We start from the raw sequence: 16580 nt of genomic DNA on the forward strand, positions 1-16580 counted from the left end.
TAGGTCCATGCTTTAGGGAGATCTGGCCACGCCTCCAGCCGCCCTTCAACCCCCAGCCGCCTTCCAACCTTTCCCCGCCTATCACTGCCACCTTGCCGCTTTGCTCGCCACGTGGGCTTGGGGGGGCCTTGCGGGGTCTTTTTGAAAAAAAAGGTGAGTCGGCTTAGAAGTGCCTGCGGTTAAAAGAGCCTGCTCTCAAGGTGGGGTGGTGTCTGACAAATGGGTGTTAAAAGAAGAAAAACGGAGCAGAGTTTAGGAGTCGTTTCCAACCGCGACCAAGGAAATGAAATTTAGTTCGTGAAGAAAAAAAGAAAGACAGGCGGATGTTAGCCACCTTCGAGAAAGAAGAAGACTCGGGAAAGCGCCTCTAACCGGCACTGAGTGGGGGAATCGGAGGGAGCGCGAGGGTCCGCTGTGGGGGATGCCGGTGAGAGCTAAGCAGCGGGAGCGATGAGCTTGGAAACGGGGCATCTAATTTAGGGAGAAGTAATAGGGGGGAACCACTTACAAGTCGGAGTAATGAAGCGAGTAGGAATAAGAGCTGGGAAGTTTCTGGGTCCGGATTCGGCTCTGCCACGCAGGGCACCAAATGCCTTTGGTGGCAATGGGGCTCTGAAGTTTTTCTCCCGATTTTTGCACAGTGGGGACGAATAATAGTGGCCTGTCCTTAAGAGATGTTGTACTAAAGATCATTGAAATAATATATGCAAAGTAGTCAGAATACGTATATAAGCAGCGCTTCTGTTATAAACATAGCGCTGAATTGTCGACTCGAATTTCGAGAGAGAGATAAAGCTTGCAAGTTTCACCCTGACTCTTGGACGTGCTGGTTGAAACGAATAACAGGGATTGTCAGTTATCCAAAGTCTGGAGAAAGTCTCTGGCAAAAACACTGATACTGGGTAGCTCCCCTAGAATCATGAGTAGAAGTAATATTTTCAGCGTTGGGGGTGGGTGGGGGTGGGGTTAAAGATAGAATTACTGTGAAGACCAAAAATGGCAAATTAGTAATGTTTTGATAGCATAATCTGTCCTTGAATGTCATAATTACCTAGTTGCCTGCAATCCTATCTTTCCTCATTTTACTAATAAAATATATGCTAGATTATCAAGCTTGGTGGTGAGAATTTAATTTTCCTTTGTGTGCCAGTCAAGCTACATGTATGATTCAACTCTGCCTTTAACTCAGGCATTTTTTATCAAAATAAATAGTAGAAGTCAAAACTGCAAGTAACAGCTTTGAGGTTTAGGACTCACCAAGTTACATGTCAGACTGCACTTTCCAGCATCCCCAATTAAAAAATAATTTCTGCGTGTAGAAATAAAATACCTAAGAAAGCTTACTGTCTCTGTGATATGCTTCTTTCCTCCACATTGTAAAAATGCATGTACATCTGAACTGGTGTAGTTCTATGATGAAACTAGTTTTTGGGGTGTAGGCTATTATGAGGTTCAGAAAGTTTGGTGATTAGGTTCTACAAAGTAGATCATGGCAACTGAAAAATGGGAAGATCCAAGAAATCTGAATAAATCAGAAAAATATAAATTGAAGATTTCATTTGAGGACTTCCTGGGCGGGACCTTGCTGATGGTAGCAGCTTAACAGAGCTGCCCCCCCCCCCCCGAGTTCCTGGTCGCGTTATCTGTTTAGATGATCGTCTATCAGACATCTGACAGGCTGTCCTTTATTTTTATATGTTAGGCATATTCCAAAAAGAGAGATTACTTTTAATTAGATTCTCTATAGAAAGCATAGCATGCTAGCAAACATTTTACAGTTCTGACTACTGTAGTTAAAAATAAGCAAATAACTGGAAACCTGCAGTTCTCAATTGCTGCCTTTGGCCTTTTGCACAAAAAGGTACTTTGTATTCTACACCTGAACTCAATAATTATCTGCTACCTTTCACAATGTAGCTTTGTATAATAAATGGTACTACAGTCTGGCTGAGTTTGGGCATTGATCTGCTGGTATTTTAACTCATGCATATACCTGTATTTTGTAAGATAATGAGATTCTGAAGCCTTGCAGAAGCTTGCTTTTGGGTTTTAGGTCATCCCCGCCCCCCCCCAAAGAACATTCATGCATCTTGAACTTAACATCTGACTTTGCAGGTTGCTTGTCCACACCTAGGAAGATGAATGGCTGGATTTCAAGGATCGTCTGCTTCTTATTATTATTGAGTAGTGTTTGTACCCAGAAGAGCCAAGATCTCCGCTGTGGAGGTAAACTAAGCTATTTTTAAAATTAATGAGTTGATAAAGTACTTACGCATTTTCATCTAGTCCCTGGAGTTCTCCTTTTGCCTAAAAAAACCTGTTATTTGATATGCATGTTACTTTGCAGAAAAATGTACCCCTCTGCTTATACAAGCATGCACATGGACTAGCAACTGAGATAGTTGAACAAATGCATTATTAAAAATATTTTGTCTATATTTATGCTTGAATAGTTAGCATACTACATTAAACCACAACCTTGTTGCAATTTACTGACAGAAAAGGGTTAAAAAGCCTTGCGCCTTATTTCTTCACTTATGCTAGAATGAATTTACTTGGCAGGCCTAGTAGAATTTACTTTTCAGTCCTTGCCAGCTTTCTCTTAGATAAATTCTCCTTCACCAAAGCCTAATACTTCCCTCAGACAATGGTCTCCCATCTAATTGCAGAAGTATTTCACCATTTTTCATTGTTGATTAAGCAACTGGCTTTCATTCAAATTCTGCATGGCATATGTAAAAAGATTGCTGAAAACTGGCTTCCAAATAACTGAGGTCAAAACTAAAACAGTACCAATGATGGCACTTAACAACAGAACTGCATGTCATTTCCCGTAGGTGGTTGCACACTGGATATTTTATGCCATTTGAAACATATTTTCCTCTTAACTAGGCAAGCTGTAACTGGGAACTGATGTTCTGCAATATTTGGAGAGCTGTAGGTTGCTTAGTTCTACTTATGTGCAGAAGTTTTTTTTTAACTTGAGAAGTGAGATTATTAGACCTATCACAGAAAATATCTTCAGGAAGGGATCATATTAACAACATTTTTTTCCTGTTATTTTGTTTCGCATCCTAGCTCCTGATTTAAAGCATTACCTGTTGTGATTCTGCTTGCTTATTAGTAGAGTAAAAAAAAAAGAGTAGGAAAAGGAACTTGCTTCATCTAGTGATTAAGATGCTGGCCCAGAATTTTCTAGAAACAAGGCACCCCCCCCACCCTTAGTCATGAAACACTCAGTCTAACCCACCTCACAAAGGTATTGTTGTTTTGGGGAAAACAGGATGTTGGGCTATTAGATATGTTTACTGCCTTGAGTTAACCAGACTATATATATATTGATAAAAATATAACAGTAACAACAATAACAACAACATTGCAATTGGTATTTAAGACAAAGAAGAATTTGGCTATCTAACCCCTTTCTTGCTGTTTATATCTCCTTTTCTGACATAGACTGTAAATTATCTGCTGAGCTTACTCGGGTACTAAATGCATTTGTTACTAGGCATAGACACAGTTCCTTGGTATGGTTCCATCTGCAGCATGCTGTGTTATAAATAATGCATTTGTTCAGCTGCTAAATGCTGAAGAGTGTTCTTAGCATGAGAGGGAAATCATGGGGTTAATTCTTGAGTGATGGCTAGCTAGAAACAAGAAAAAGAAAGGAAGGTTAAAATGGGAGGGATGGCCACTGGACTGACAATTAGTGAGAAGGAAAAGCTGCTCTGAAATTTAGTTTAATCCGAGTTTGCTAATACTAATTTACTCTCCTTTGTTCATTTGCTGAGATCTTCAGCTATGATTATAGGTTTGTAAAAGATCTGGTGACTCAATCCAGCACCAGGAAAAATGGAAATAAGTTGTGAAAGTGTGGGAAATCAAAATTGCCCTTAACTGTTCTATATATTACTGTATTGTTCTTGATAAATAAACATCTCATTAGTATTGATTCCTAAGTGATGTTTGCTTTTAGTATGTCGGGCTCTGGTGGATGAGCTGGAATGGGAAATATCTCGAATAGATCCGAAAAAAACTATCCAAGTAGGCTCCTTCCGCATTAATCCTGATGGAAGCCAGTCCATAGTAGAGGTAATACATTCTGTACTTGACATAGATTAGTTGAATCTTTGAAAACTTCCATTACAATTGCTGAAATGGGCAAACCATGAAATGGTTTAAAAGCTGGGGGAAGATTTTAAATTTCTGATGAAAGAGATTAAATATTTAGAGATTTGTTTTAATCCTGTTTCCCCCTATCAATGTCATACCTAATATATTGTGAGCAATATAATTAAGAGCTTTTCTTTTTTATTTCAATATTGCTGAAAAAGTTGGAGCACCATCCAATAATTGTAGTCAGAAGATTATATTATACTGTAAACATATAGTAACAGTCAAAACATAGTGGATTAAAATTCAGTGGTCCCTTGTCTACTGAAAACAATTACAGCTGCAAAAATAGTAACAAGTAAGTTAAGAAATGATTTTACTTACTAAGTACATAATGATTAATACATATATTAGTACATAATAATTAATTCTATAGCATTTGTGAGAGTTTTCTAATATTTACAGATCATACTTTGAATCTCCTGTGCCAGACTGAAGAAGGATTTGCAGTTGTCTCTGATAGACAAGGAGAATTTCTGCCATCTGTTTAACAGAAATATTCATTTGCTCTTAGGTGCCCTATGCCAGATCTGAGGCTCACTTGACAGAGCTGCTGGAGAACATCTGTGAAAACATGAATAACTATGGTGAGAAGGTGGATCCTTCAACTCACAGGAAGAATTATGTCAGAGTGGTCTCCTTTGATGGGACCAAGATGGATCTTTCTGAAACCAAATTTGATGGTGATGTGACATCAAGCTTGAAGTTTGCAGTAAGTGATCCAAAAGGATGTCCTTTCTTTTAGATGCTCCTAATTATTATGTATTGCTGTCTGTAGAATATAAGAGCCACACACTAGATTGGAAGAGGCATTTTTAGCTCATTATTCTGTTCTTGGAGTAGACAACCAGATACCTATAGAAGCTTATAAGTAAGACATAAATGCAAACATTCTCTTGTAGTAGTTATTCAATACAATCCACTAGTTCTCCTTAACTTTACCAGCAACTGCTATTGAAAGACAAGCTTCACAGGTTAGCGAGAAATTGTTGAACATGCATACATAACATTTCAGAAGATCTCAAGAGACACAGTGGATTTTTAACTCTCTGCCTTTCTTTATTTGATTACTTTACTTGTAATCTGTCTCACGTATAAGCTGCATAACCATTTCCCATTTCATCCCAGTTTATATTTTAAAACAGTCTAGCTATTTATGCATCTGGTGAAGTGAGTGCAATTTATGAAAGCTTATGCCTTTTAATAAAATTTGTTAGTTGGAAAATCAGTCTCTTTCTGATTTTCTGTCACCATAGACTAACCATTTCCTCTTATGAGACCTTAATAGTGCAGGGTTATGGTGACAAACAGCTGACATGCTACTTATAACTTTATGGTTACACCAAATTGTGGTTGCATTCTGTAAAAAATAGATTTAGGAAGCAAAACTTTACACCAATGACTGCCTTACAAGCATTACACAATAAAAGAGATACAACAAAGGATAAAAGACAGCATTGATTTCAGAGACATTGCTGAACTCTTTATTAGTGGTTCACATGCAGAGTAGCCCTATGAAAATACAAGTATATCTTAGGGCAGGGCTGTCAAACTCCCAGCCCGCAGGCCAGATGCATCATGCGCTGACCACACCCATGCCCAGTTTAGCGAAGGGGATAAAAGTCCTGATACGTCACATGATGCCACAGTGATGACATGAGTTTGACACCCCTGTCTTAGGGGGAGCTTTAGAAAAATGACAGGGCCATCTTCCTTTTCCTTCTGCCTCTAAAACCTTCGGAATTTTTTCCTTGCATAAATCAAGAGCTACATGATGGCCTTTTTCTCAGCATTGATGTTTCTCAAGTAGCAAGTCAGCAAAAGAGGAGCTCTACCTGCTTCAAGAAAGTTGGTTCAAAAAATGTAAGAGCATAACACTGCTTTAACCTGGTCATATAATTTTAGGGGCTCCAATGCAAGGTTGAAAATTATGTAGCTGCTTTAATGAACCAATTCATTAAGGTGCTTGTGTCCTTGATGCAACTTCTGTGTGTAAGCTTAAAAAAAGATACAGCTTCTTTAAGGAAGTACTGTACTCACTTTTCCAAATCATTTTCTAAGCATCCATAATCTTATTACCCGTGTGTTCTATGATTGTTTTGATTGTCGAGGGAAATTGGGAGAGATGTGAAGACATACATATTTGACTTCCACATATAGTTAATGGGATTGCATTGAGAAAGAAGTCAAAATAAGCTGTTCTATATTGTAGAATGAAAATGAGGTTTTTAGTTATACTAGATGAAAAGTCTGAGATGGTAAATATTATTCGAGGATGTGGATGTTAAAACACTTGTAACGAAACGACATGCTGTATGTGATGATGGTTTTTCCTGTTGTTTTTTTTATTTTTATTTTATTGTGTGTATTAAATATATAACAGAGAGATACGGGGTGTGTGTGTGTGGGGAAATGTAGTTGGGATGGATTGTCACAGGTAGGGGAATAAGAAATGATACTAAATTATAACCTATTAAATGAAATAATAAATGTATAAGAATGATAAATGTTAAAACACCTGTAACCAAACGACATACTGTATGTGATGATGGGCTTTGTTTTTTGTGTGTGTGTGTATGTGTGTTTTTTTCTTTTTTGTTTTTCTTTTTCTATTGTGTGTATATGTTGTCTATGTAACAAAAATAAAATAAAAATATTAAAAAAATAAGCTGTTCGTGGCTTCTGAAAAGAACAGGTTGTATTATGCAAATTAACCATCTCCCCTTCTTCCCAATGGACTAGTGCAGTTTGACTGAAGGAGAGAGTTGTGCCCATTGCCTTGGGTTAAGTTGGTCTAGGCTGGCTGGGCTTTAAAATTGGCTTAGCCAATAGACCTGAGAGAATAAGAAGTAGAAGTATGAAAAAGCTGCTCAGCTGAATTCCCTGATTCTCCCCACAGTGTGAGAAAATAGCTGAAGAGTACGAAGACGAACTCATAGAATTCTTTTCCCATGAGGTAGAAAATGTCAAAGACCGACTGTGCAGCAAACGAACAGGTAAGTACAGAATTGGTAGCACCGTTGAGTTTAAAAAGATATGGTCTGTCATGGCTTTACCAACTATGGGGCAAATAAGGTAGAAACCGATCTGTAGTCTTTCGCTGATTGGTAAATTAAAAGCATGCTAATTGATATAAAAAAGGGTGCAGTCCAGGGGCGAAATTCAGCCGGTTCTGACAGGTTCTGGAGAACCGGTAGCGGAAATTTTGAGTAGTTCAGAGAACTGGCAAATGCCACCTCTGGCTGGCCCCAGAGTGGGATGGGAATGGGGATTTTACAATATCCTTCCCCCAGGAGTAGGGAGGGAATGGAGATTTTGCAGTATCCTTCCCCAGCCACACCCACAGAACCAGTAGTAAAAAAAAAATGAATTTCACCACTGGGGCAGTTCATACTCAACCCTGAAAGCTTCCTGGGTGACTTTGGCCATCATTTTCTCAGCTCATTTTACCTCATAGGGTGGTCATTGTAGAGGAATTAAAAAGAGGGGCTCCTCTGTATCCATGCCTTGAGTTCTTGGATGAAAAATGCAATATTCATCAAATGGAATGTTCATTATTGGTCAACTGACTTATAATTTTAAAATATTATAAAAATACTTGAAAAATACTTAAGCTGCTAGGAAGACACTTCTCTCTTTTCCAGAAGAGTTCTGATGTCTTTTTTTATTTATTTAATCACACAACTCACGAAAAAGACTGTGCAGTTTACAACAAATTACTGTCTGTAGGTATTTAGGTGTGTATAAAATGAAAACACCTCTTCTGTTATCACCACATACATACACTGCTTCATGTGTTATGTGTTTGTTATTTAAACTTCTCTCTTTTCAATGATACCATCAACTCCATGAGTTTCCTGTCTTTCCCTCCCATTCAACTAATCCAATCTTTCATTCTTTTTCTAATTGAATCCACATTCATTTTCTCTGTGATCAAATCATCTGAATGTACTTCCTTAGTAGTGAACACTTATGCTGCATTTTGATGCTTGCTGAATGCAAAAATAATTCAAGCTTGGTCACTGTATGTTCTCTGTAAACCAACAAATATGTAATAATACAAATATGTTATATAAAGAAAGAGGTAAAATAATGACGGTAGAAAGAAAGGAAAAATGTTGGCTTTGCTTAGTTTTGAATCTGGCTTTTAATCCAGATGTGGCACTCCTGATAGAAGACATCCCTTAGTATAAAAAAAAAGGTCCCTCTTCTTGATATTGTGATTGTACCCCCTGTATTTTATTTCAGATATCACAACAATAGTAATAATTTCAAATGCAGGTCATAATTCTAGCTTTCAATGGACTGGGGACCAGCTCTTTGTTGGGGTGAAGTAATAATTAAAACCCTTTTTGGCCTGATAATAGCTCTTGTAGCTTTGAGCTAGTGATTTTCTTTTCAGCCTGATTTGCCTCTTATAAAGAGTTGAGGTAGAAAGAATTCATCTATACCAGGGAGATCAAACTCAAGGCCAGGAGCCAAATCCAGCCTATGGGGTGCTTAGATCTGTCCCACCTTGGAAACAGCAAAGGACTGGCCCACAGTGTCTCTGCCATTGAAAACGGAGCTTGGGAGGGTTGCAGGAGACCATCACAGGATGGTCTCGGGAGCCTGTTTTTTCTAGCAGAGCACTCGGGCTACCACAGGCGCCCTCGACACAAGTGACAGTGAGCTGGCCATGCCCACTCCAGCCCCTCATGGTCAAACACAACTCTAATGCAACCCTCAGTGCAATCAAGTTTCACATCCTTGATCTATACCCGTGATGGCGAAACTATGGCATATGTGCCACAGGTGGCACGCGGAGCCATGTTTGCCAGCACGGCAGCCCTCAGCTACGGCATGCATGTGTCAGGGGGCAGGGGGAAGCCTTTTTTTTCCCTGACCAGCCTTCAGGAAAGCCTCCAGACCCTGGGGAGGGTGAAAAACAGGCCCAACGGTCCAACCGGAAGTTCATAAGCCTGGGGAGGGGGAAAACAGCCTCCCCCGGCCCCCTTTTTTCACCCTCCCCAGGTTTCAGGAAAGCCTCCGGAGCCTGGGGAGGGCAAAAAAAAAACCCATGTGGGGGGTCATGTGCGCATGCACGGAGGGGTTTCTGTGTGCATGCTTAAGGGTTTTATGCAAGCCTGCGCAAGTGGGTGGGCAAGTGTGCTCGCGATATAGCACGTACGCACCCAATTTTGGCACACCTTTAGAAAAAGGTTAGCCATCACTGATCTATACGATACTGAGCTCCTTAGAGAAGTAATAGCACACAAAAGAATATGACAAGCCAAGAAAGGACACTCTTAACATTAACCTCTGTGTCTGTTGTTCAAAAATATGTTTCGATATGTCCAATGTTAAAATATTTTGCTTCATTCTGCACTTGTAAATTAAGATTGAGTGCTCTTCTGTAATTGTGATATTTAGGTCCTTTTAATTCCCTCTAGTGTCCAGTGTTTAAAGTCCTATATTTTTTTTAAAAAAGTATTTTCCCATGAAAAGGATTTTTTAAAATTAATTCCAAAAATCTTCTTTCAAATTTATCTGGACCTTTTGCCTGTTTGTAATTTTCTAAAAACCAAAGTTTAATCACCCTACTGCTGCTTATTCCATTTTTTTGTGTTCGTAAACCTGTAATTAAAGCTTCTTTCATTAAGGATTGAAGGAAACTCAGTGCCTCGCAATCGAAAGGTTCCTAATACTTGAAAAGCAGTTAATAGGCAATTTTTGACAGTGATTAGAAAATGAAGTATGTGAACTTAATATCCTTTCAGAGGTACCAATCATGATACTAAACCGAGGTTTATTACCTCTTCAGTCATAGTTCTAAACCTTCTGGAGACTTGCTGTCTGGACCACTTGTGGGATTCAGGATTCAGGAGTTTATTTGTATGCCGCCCTTTTCCCTGGGGGGACTCAGGGCGGCTCACATCCGAAAGGGAAAGGGGAAACAGACTTTTACATATACGACAACACATAATTAAAAGAAAACACAACATTCATACCATTCGGGAGGGTACAATCTTAGCCCCAGGCCTGGCGGGATAGCCAGGTTCTAATGGCTGTGCGGAAGGTCTGGAGAGTGGTGAGGGTACGAATCTCCACGGGGAGATCGTTCCATAGGGTCGGAGCTGCCACCGAGAAGGCCCTCCTCCGCGTGGCCGCCAGTCGGCATTGACCCGCAGATGGAACCCGGAGGAGGCCCAATCGGTGAGATCTAATAGGTCATGTGGAGGTAATTGGCAGTAGGCGGTCTCTCAAGTACCCAGATCCACTACCATGGAGGGCTTTATGAGTGACAAGTAGCACCTTGAAGCGTATCCGGAGATCGACAGGTAGCCAGTGCAGCTCGCGGAGGATAGGTGTTATGTGGGTGAAACGAGGTGCACCCACAATCGCTCGCGCGGCTGCATTCTGGACTAGCTGAAGTCGCCGAATACTCCTCAAGGGCAGCCCCATGTAGAGCACGTTGCAGTATTCCAGTCTAGAGGTCACAAGGGCACGAGTGACTGTTGTGAGAGCCTCCCGGTTCAGGTAGGGGCGCAACTGGTGCACCAGGCGAACCTGGGCAAATGCCCCCCTGGACACAGCTGATAAATGGTGTTCAAAAGTCAGCTGTGGGTCCAGGAGGACTCCCAAGTTGCGGACCCTGTCTGAGGGGTGTAATGTTTGACCCCCCCAGCCTGAGAGATGGAATACTTGCCAAATTGGCGGGAGGGAAACACAACAGCCACTGGGTTGAGCACGAGTTTGTTGACCCTCATCCAGTCCCTAACGGCTTCTAGTCCCTGGTTCATCACGTCCACCGCTTCATTGAGTTGGCACGGGGCAGACAGATACAACTGAGTATCGTCCGCATATTGATGGTATTTTATCCTGTGCCGCCGAATGATCTCACCCAGCGGTTTCATGTAGATGTTGAAAAGTAGGGGGGACAGGACCGAACCCTGCGGCACCCCATATGTTAGGGGCCTAGGGGTCGATCTCTGCCCTCCAACTAACACTGACTGCGACCTGTCCGAGAGGTAAGAGGAGAACCACTGCAAAATGGTGCCTCCCACCCCCACCTCCCGCAGTCATCGCAGAAGGATACCATGGTCGATGGTATCGAAAGCCGCTGAGAGGTCAAGGAGAACCAGAATGGAGGCGTGGCCTCCGTCCCTGGCTCTCCAGAGATCATCGGTCAATGCGACCAAAGCAGTTTCTGTGCTGTAGCCAGGCCTGAAGCCGGACTGGAATGGGTCAAGATAGCTAGCTTCCTCCAAGGACCGCTGGAGCTGAAAGGCCACCACCTTCTCAACAACCTTCCCCACAAAGGGGAGGTTGGAGACTGGACGATAATTGTTAAGAACGGCTGGATCCAGAGATGGTTTCTTCAGGAGGGGCCTCACCACCGCCGCTTTGAGTGCGGGGGGGGAAGACCCCCTCCCAAAGCGAGGCGGTAACAACCGCCTGGATCCAGCCCCATGTCACCTCCCTGCTGTTAGCAACCAGCCAGGAGGGGCACGGGTCCAGTACACATGTGGAGGCACTCACAGCTCTCATGGCCTTGTCCACGTCCCTTGGGGCAACATCCTGAAACTCAACCCAGCGATGGTCAACCAGATTATCCCCCTGTGCCTCGACTGGATCTGCAGAATCGGAGTCCAACTCCGACCGAAACCGAGCAACTTTGTCCGCTAAGAACTGGACGTACTCCTCAGCCCTACCCTGCAGGGGATCCCCCGTATCCCTCCTATTTAGGAGGGAATGGGTTATCCTAAACAGGGCGGCTGGGCGGGACTCAGCGGAGGCGATCAAGGTGGCAATGTAAGATCTTTTTGCCGTCCTAATTGCCCTGATGTACTCCTTGATGCACGATGTTAAAAGTGCTCAGTTCGATTCGGATCTGTTGGATCTCCACAAGTGCTCTAGGCATCTCTTCCGGCGCTTCCTCTCCCGGAGTTCCTTGGTGAACCAAGGGGGCCTCCTGGATCCACTGCCTCGGAGTGGCCATAGTGGCGCAATCCGGTCAAGAGACTCCGTCACTGCCGAGTTCCAGGCAGCAACCAGAGTCTCCACTGGACTGTGGGCGAGAGTATCAGGAATAACCCCAAGCTCTGTCTGGAACCTCAAGGGGTCCATAAGTCGCCTGGGGCGGAACCACCTGGTCGGTTCCTCCTCCCTACAGTGGAGGTTTGGCCTCCAAAAGTCAAGCCTCAGTAGGCAATGGTCTGACCACGACAGGGGTATGATCTCACTACCCCTCAGACCAAGTTCACAAGTCCACTGCTCCGAGAGGAATACGAGGTCGAGTGTGTGACCCGCTGAATGAGTTGGGCCCCGAATTACCTGGGTCAAGCCCATGGCTGTCATGGAAGCCATGAACTCCTGCGCTCCATCAGAGTGTTCACCGAGCGAAGGCAAATTGAAGTCCCCCAGAACCATAAGCCTGGGGAACTCAACCGCCAGCTCGGCTACTGACTCGAGGAGCGAGGGGAGGGCTGCTGCAACGCTGTTGGGAGGCAGGTACGTTAACAGCAAACCCACTTGACCCTTGAGGTCCAACTTCACCAACAGGGACTCACACCCGACAAGCTCCGGAGCAGGGATCCTACGAGGTGCTAAAGACTCTCGGATAACAATCGCCACACCTCCACCCCTTCCCTGGGCTCTTGACTGATGAAGCACCTGAAAGCCTTCTGGGCACATCTCTATGAGGGGGACTCCTCCCTCCGGGCCAAGCCAGCTCAAGTCCTCTCCTTGTCTAGCGAGAAATTATTGAAAGCTGTCTACTCATTCAGAGCAAGATGAAGAATGACTTGAACAGGATTTTTTAAATGACAGGCTATAAGAATGACATGGTAAAAGATATTACTCTGAACATACAAAAGAAATCAGCTGATGTCTTGATAATTAAAAGAGATACACAAATAACAAACCAAGAGAATAACTTGGATATTTTTGCTATATTGGGTTTATAAAAAAACATGTTAATGTTTTGAAGAATTTTGTAAAAATTGAGAAAAAAAAATGAAATCAAGTTCTATCACATTTGAAAGAATTAAATATCAAGATTATTATGGGAAGAAGAGATCATTTGCTGTATTTTAAGAGAAAGTAATAAGTTACTACAATTGTTTATACTTGTGATGAATTGGGAAGTCAGTTCTTTATATATTTTATTTTTCTTTACTATATTCTTATCTGTTCTTTCCGTTTCTCTCTTTTCCCTTTTTTCTGCACTTTCTACTTTTTTATTCCTTTACTTTTTCCAGTTTGTATTAGTTGTTACTGTTGTAATTATATTCTTTAATACAATTATGATTAGAAAAAAACAAAGCAAGAAAAGAATATACTTTTAAAATCTTTTTTCTGTTTTTCTCTCTTGCATTTCTATTTTTAATTGGCTGATTCTAAATTCTGGTCTAACCAACCAAGCTATAATATTTTATGAGGAGTCTGGCATGTTGTGATTAAAACTAACTTTATTGCTGAAAACATGCAACTATATTAGATAGAAAGGAAAATATTTTTCCCATAAGATTGCTGATTCTGGAATAAGGCTAAGAAAAAAAAATCAGTTATGCACAATAAGGGTTGGGGAGCCTTACCAGCAACTCTAGTCTGTATGATTTTGACTATGGAGAAGAATCTTGGAACATCAAGAGAACAGTATAAAAGTACACCAGGTTTTCTACCCTCCACTTGGTCCTCCCTCACATATTTTATAAAATGGAAGTTTGCCCTAGAAACTCAAATGACCTTTTTCTGAATTTGGAGGATATTGAAAACTGCTGTCTTTTATAACTGTATGCTATATAGCTCAAACTGGTAGAAGAAAATTATTTTATCTTCTTTCCTTCAGTGTATTTTCCCTGGCTAGGAGAGAGATGACAAATATCCAGTTGCCAAGACGCCATTTATAAAACTGATTTTTTTTGCAACATTGACTTATTTTTGGATTATGTATCTGGCTGTGCTTGTTTCCACCTGACCTTTGCCCTCATGTGTTTCAGAAGTGGAAACTTACCATGGTGCTACAGCCAAACAGCAACTGTTTTCTGACCATTAAAGCATGGTGTAGTAACTCCTGTTGGCTGTGATTTCAATTTCATAAGTCTTTTGTAGCAGCTGGCTAAGAAAATACAAATCCTTATTTCTATGTTAAAACCTGTGAAAGGAAAAAGTCTATGGAAAATTACATTCTTAAGAGTCATATCATGCTTTTAAGTGCAGCTAGATTGGCTTGAAGGAGTGTCCTTAATGACTGACGTGGAATGAAATCAATTGCCTGGTCACCTGATGATCTGTTCATACAATCAGTTTGCCAGAACCCTTAGAATTGCATGTCATGATTAGATTCATGACTATTCATGCTGATAAAAAATACAGTAAATTCTGTTCCTCTACCAATCTTTGAATCATCAGTGATCTCTAGCTTTTAATATGAAAGAGGAAATGAAGATTGCAGATAAAAATTGTAAGTAGTTCTCTTAAGCTAGACCAGACTTTCAGGAAAAAATAATAGGACTGACAGGTATGCAGAAAGATTTCTGGGTCATAAATTTTGCAGGCTTAGGGAACCAATGATTAATTAGAATGAGAATATTACATATTTTTGATGAGTTTTCCTCTTGCCCAAAAACAATAATTTGAGTGGTGATTAGAATTTGGAGATAAACTTTAAACAGGTTGATTTACAATTAGCAGAATCTTAAGATGCAGGGAAGGAAGGCAGGCATAAGCATGATTAGATCTAAGAAAAGGCACAAATTGAATAATTTCATCTTAAGTGCTTTTTTTTTTGGAGTTTCCTGGCATGTTTAATCAAAGCAAAATCTAAATATGCGTACATAATTATTCAAAATAATTAGGATTCCAACAATAATTGATTGCAAGTTGTGTTTTTTAAAACTGTGTGATTGAATAAACCCCATATGGCTTTGTTGAAAAGGTAAATAATACATATTTTACCAATCATAATGATTTTGTTTGTAAATAGGCTTAGCGAAGTGAAACAAGCTACATTAGAGTTAGAACAGTGTTTCTCAGTCTTGATAACTTAAAGATGGATAGCCTTCAACTCCCAGAATTCCCTGGCATTAGCCCACTAGGGAAGTAATTCAAATTCAAAAGCTTCTATTTATAGAGGCATGTATGACAATAGTAATTATGCTCTTTGGAACTGTTACTGATATTATATTGGGTAAGTGTAAACTAGCCATGCTGGCTATCTGGAAGTTTTAGTTCTTGTAATAATGAGAACTGATTTTTTTTTAATAGATCTCTGTGACCATGCCTTACATCTCCCACGTGATGAACTGTGAAGGGTAAAGGCTGACTGACCTGATAGAAGACTTTGCCTAATTCTTTGTAGACAACACCCCCTTTTACAAGCGTCTATAATTATTGTCCCAGGAGTTATTTTTCAATTTTGGGGAAAGTACAAGACATCCTAGAAACTGAAGACTGTATCAGAGGAGAGCAAAAAATAATATATCCCAAGACAAGCTTCTTTATAGCATTTTATGAAGCAAACAGAAGATGACAGATCCAACATTTTGACTTTTTTAAGCACACACTAAGTAGATTGTTTTGTAAAAGGAAAGAGATTTTTATCATGATCAAAATCCACTTTGCAATAGCATTGACATTGTTAGTGTGTTCTAATTTTTAAAGAAAAAAAATGCTTTGTGGCTGTATGCAAACTGAATTGCAGATTGTCTCAAACAACCAGCAATACAACTTCCACATTCACTTCCAAAATAGAATTTGAGCAGAAGAATCTTATGAATTATTCTCACTTTTGAACCTATCTTATTGAAAGATCTGGGGCAGGACAGCCATTTGTAAAAGCCTTATCTGAATGGGAAAGATAAATAGAACCTATAGAGATGCCCTCATTATAAAGCCAAAGAGGGGACCATTGTATAGCACCTTCCTGGTCTTCAACACAACTCTGAACCATGGTTGTGATGGCCATATGGAGGCCACATAACATTGTTACTGTGCAGGGATTGTTCCATACTGTAGATGGAATATTTGTAGAACGTACCCAGTTGGTTATTACATGGTTCAATATTTTTGTGTGAAGAGCTAAGTGGCCTCTAGGAATGTTTGGCCATATTACAGAGATTCTGTACAAAACATTCAGGTCAGATAGCAAGCCAGTCTATATGTGGAGTAATAATCTTACAACAGTCTTTTGTTTGTCTTTTAAATTATTACATAAAATGGCTGCTCCCTTGCTGTGAGATGTGAATGAGATTCAGGATTATTAGGGGCATCAGACACTTGGAGAATGGGGAAGGTGTTGTACTCTTTAAAGGGCTTTTTTACATGTTTTATAACAGTTTCTTTGAACCCATGTTTTCATGAGAGGATAAAATACATTCCGTGATAGTGAGATAATAAATTGATAATAAATAAATTGAATTGGC

General features: G+C 40.7%; 1 protein-coding gene across 2 annotated transcripts; it reads left to right on the plus strand.

Moving 5' to 3' along the window:
- Positions 1–82: 82 nt before the first annotated feature.
- CNPY2 (canopy FGF signaling regulator 2) lies at positions 83–16580 on the plus strand. 2 transcript variants are annotated; one of them, XM_032211644.1, is made up of 6 exons: positions 83–153; positions 2116–2226; positions 3977–4092; positions 4688–4885; positions 7073–7169; positions 15424–16580. In XM_032211644.1, exons 2-6 carry the CDS (start codon positions 2139–2141, stop codon positions 15465–15467), a joined length of 543 nt encoding a protein of 180 aa, XP_032067535.1. In that variant the 5' UTR covers positions 83–153; positions 2116–2138; the 3' UTR covers positions 15468–16580. The 2 variants fall into 2 exon arrangements, with proteins under 2 accessions (XP_032067535.1, XP_032067534.1); XM_032211643.1 differs by lacking the exon at positions 83–153 and adding an exon at positions 322–427.

The sequence above is a fragment of the Thamnophis elegans genome, chromosome 2 (assembly GCF_009769535.1).
Source record: "Thamnophis elegans isolate rThaEle1 chromosome 2, rThaEle1.pri, whole genome shotgun sequence".
Classification (NCBI taxonomy): Eukaryota; Metazoa; Chordata; class Lepidosauria; order Squamata; family Colubridae; genus Thamnophis; species Thamnophis elegans.

Coding starts and splice junctions, on each gene's coding strand:
- CNPY2 (XM_032211644.1), top strand. CDS start 2,139: ATGAATGGCTGGATTTCAAGGATCGTCTGCTTCTTATTATTATTGAGT. Junction 2,227..3,976: donor CCAAGATCTCCGCTGTGGAG/GTAAACTAAGCT, acceptor GTTTGCTTTTAG/TATGTCGGGCTCTGGTGGAT. Junction 7,170..15,423: donor ACTGTGCAGCAAACGAACAG/GTAAGTACAGAA, acceptor TTTTTTTAATAG/ATCTCTGTGACCATGCCTTA.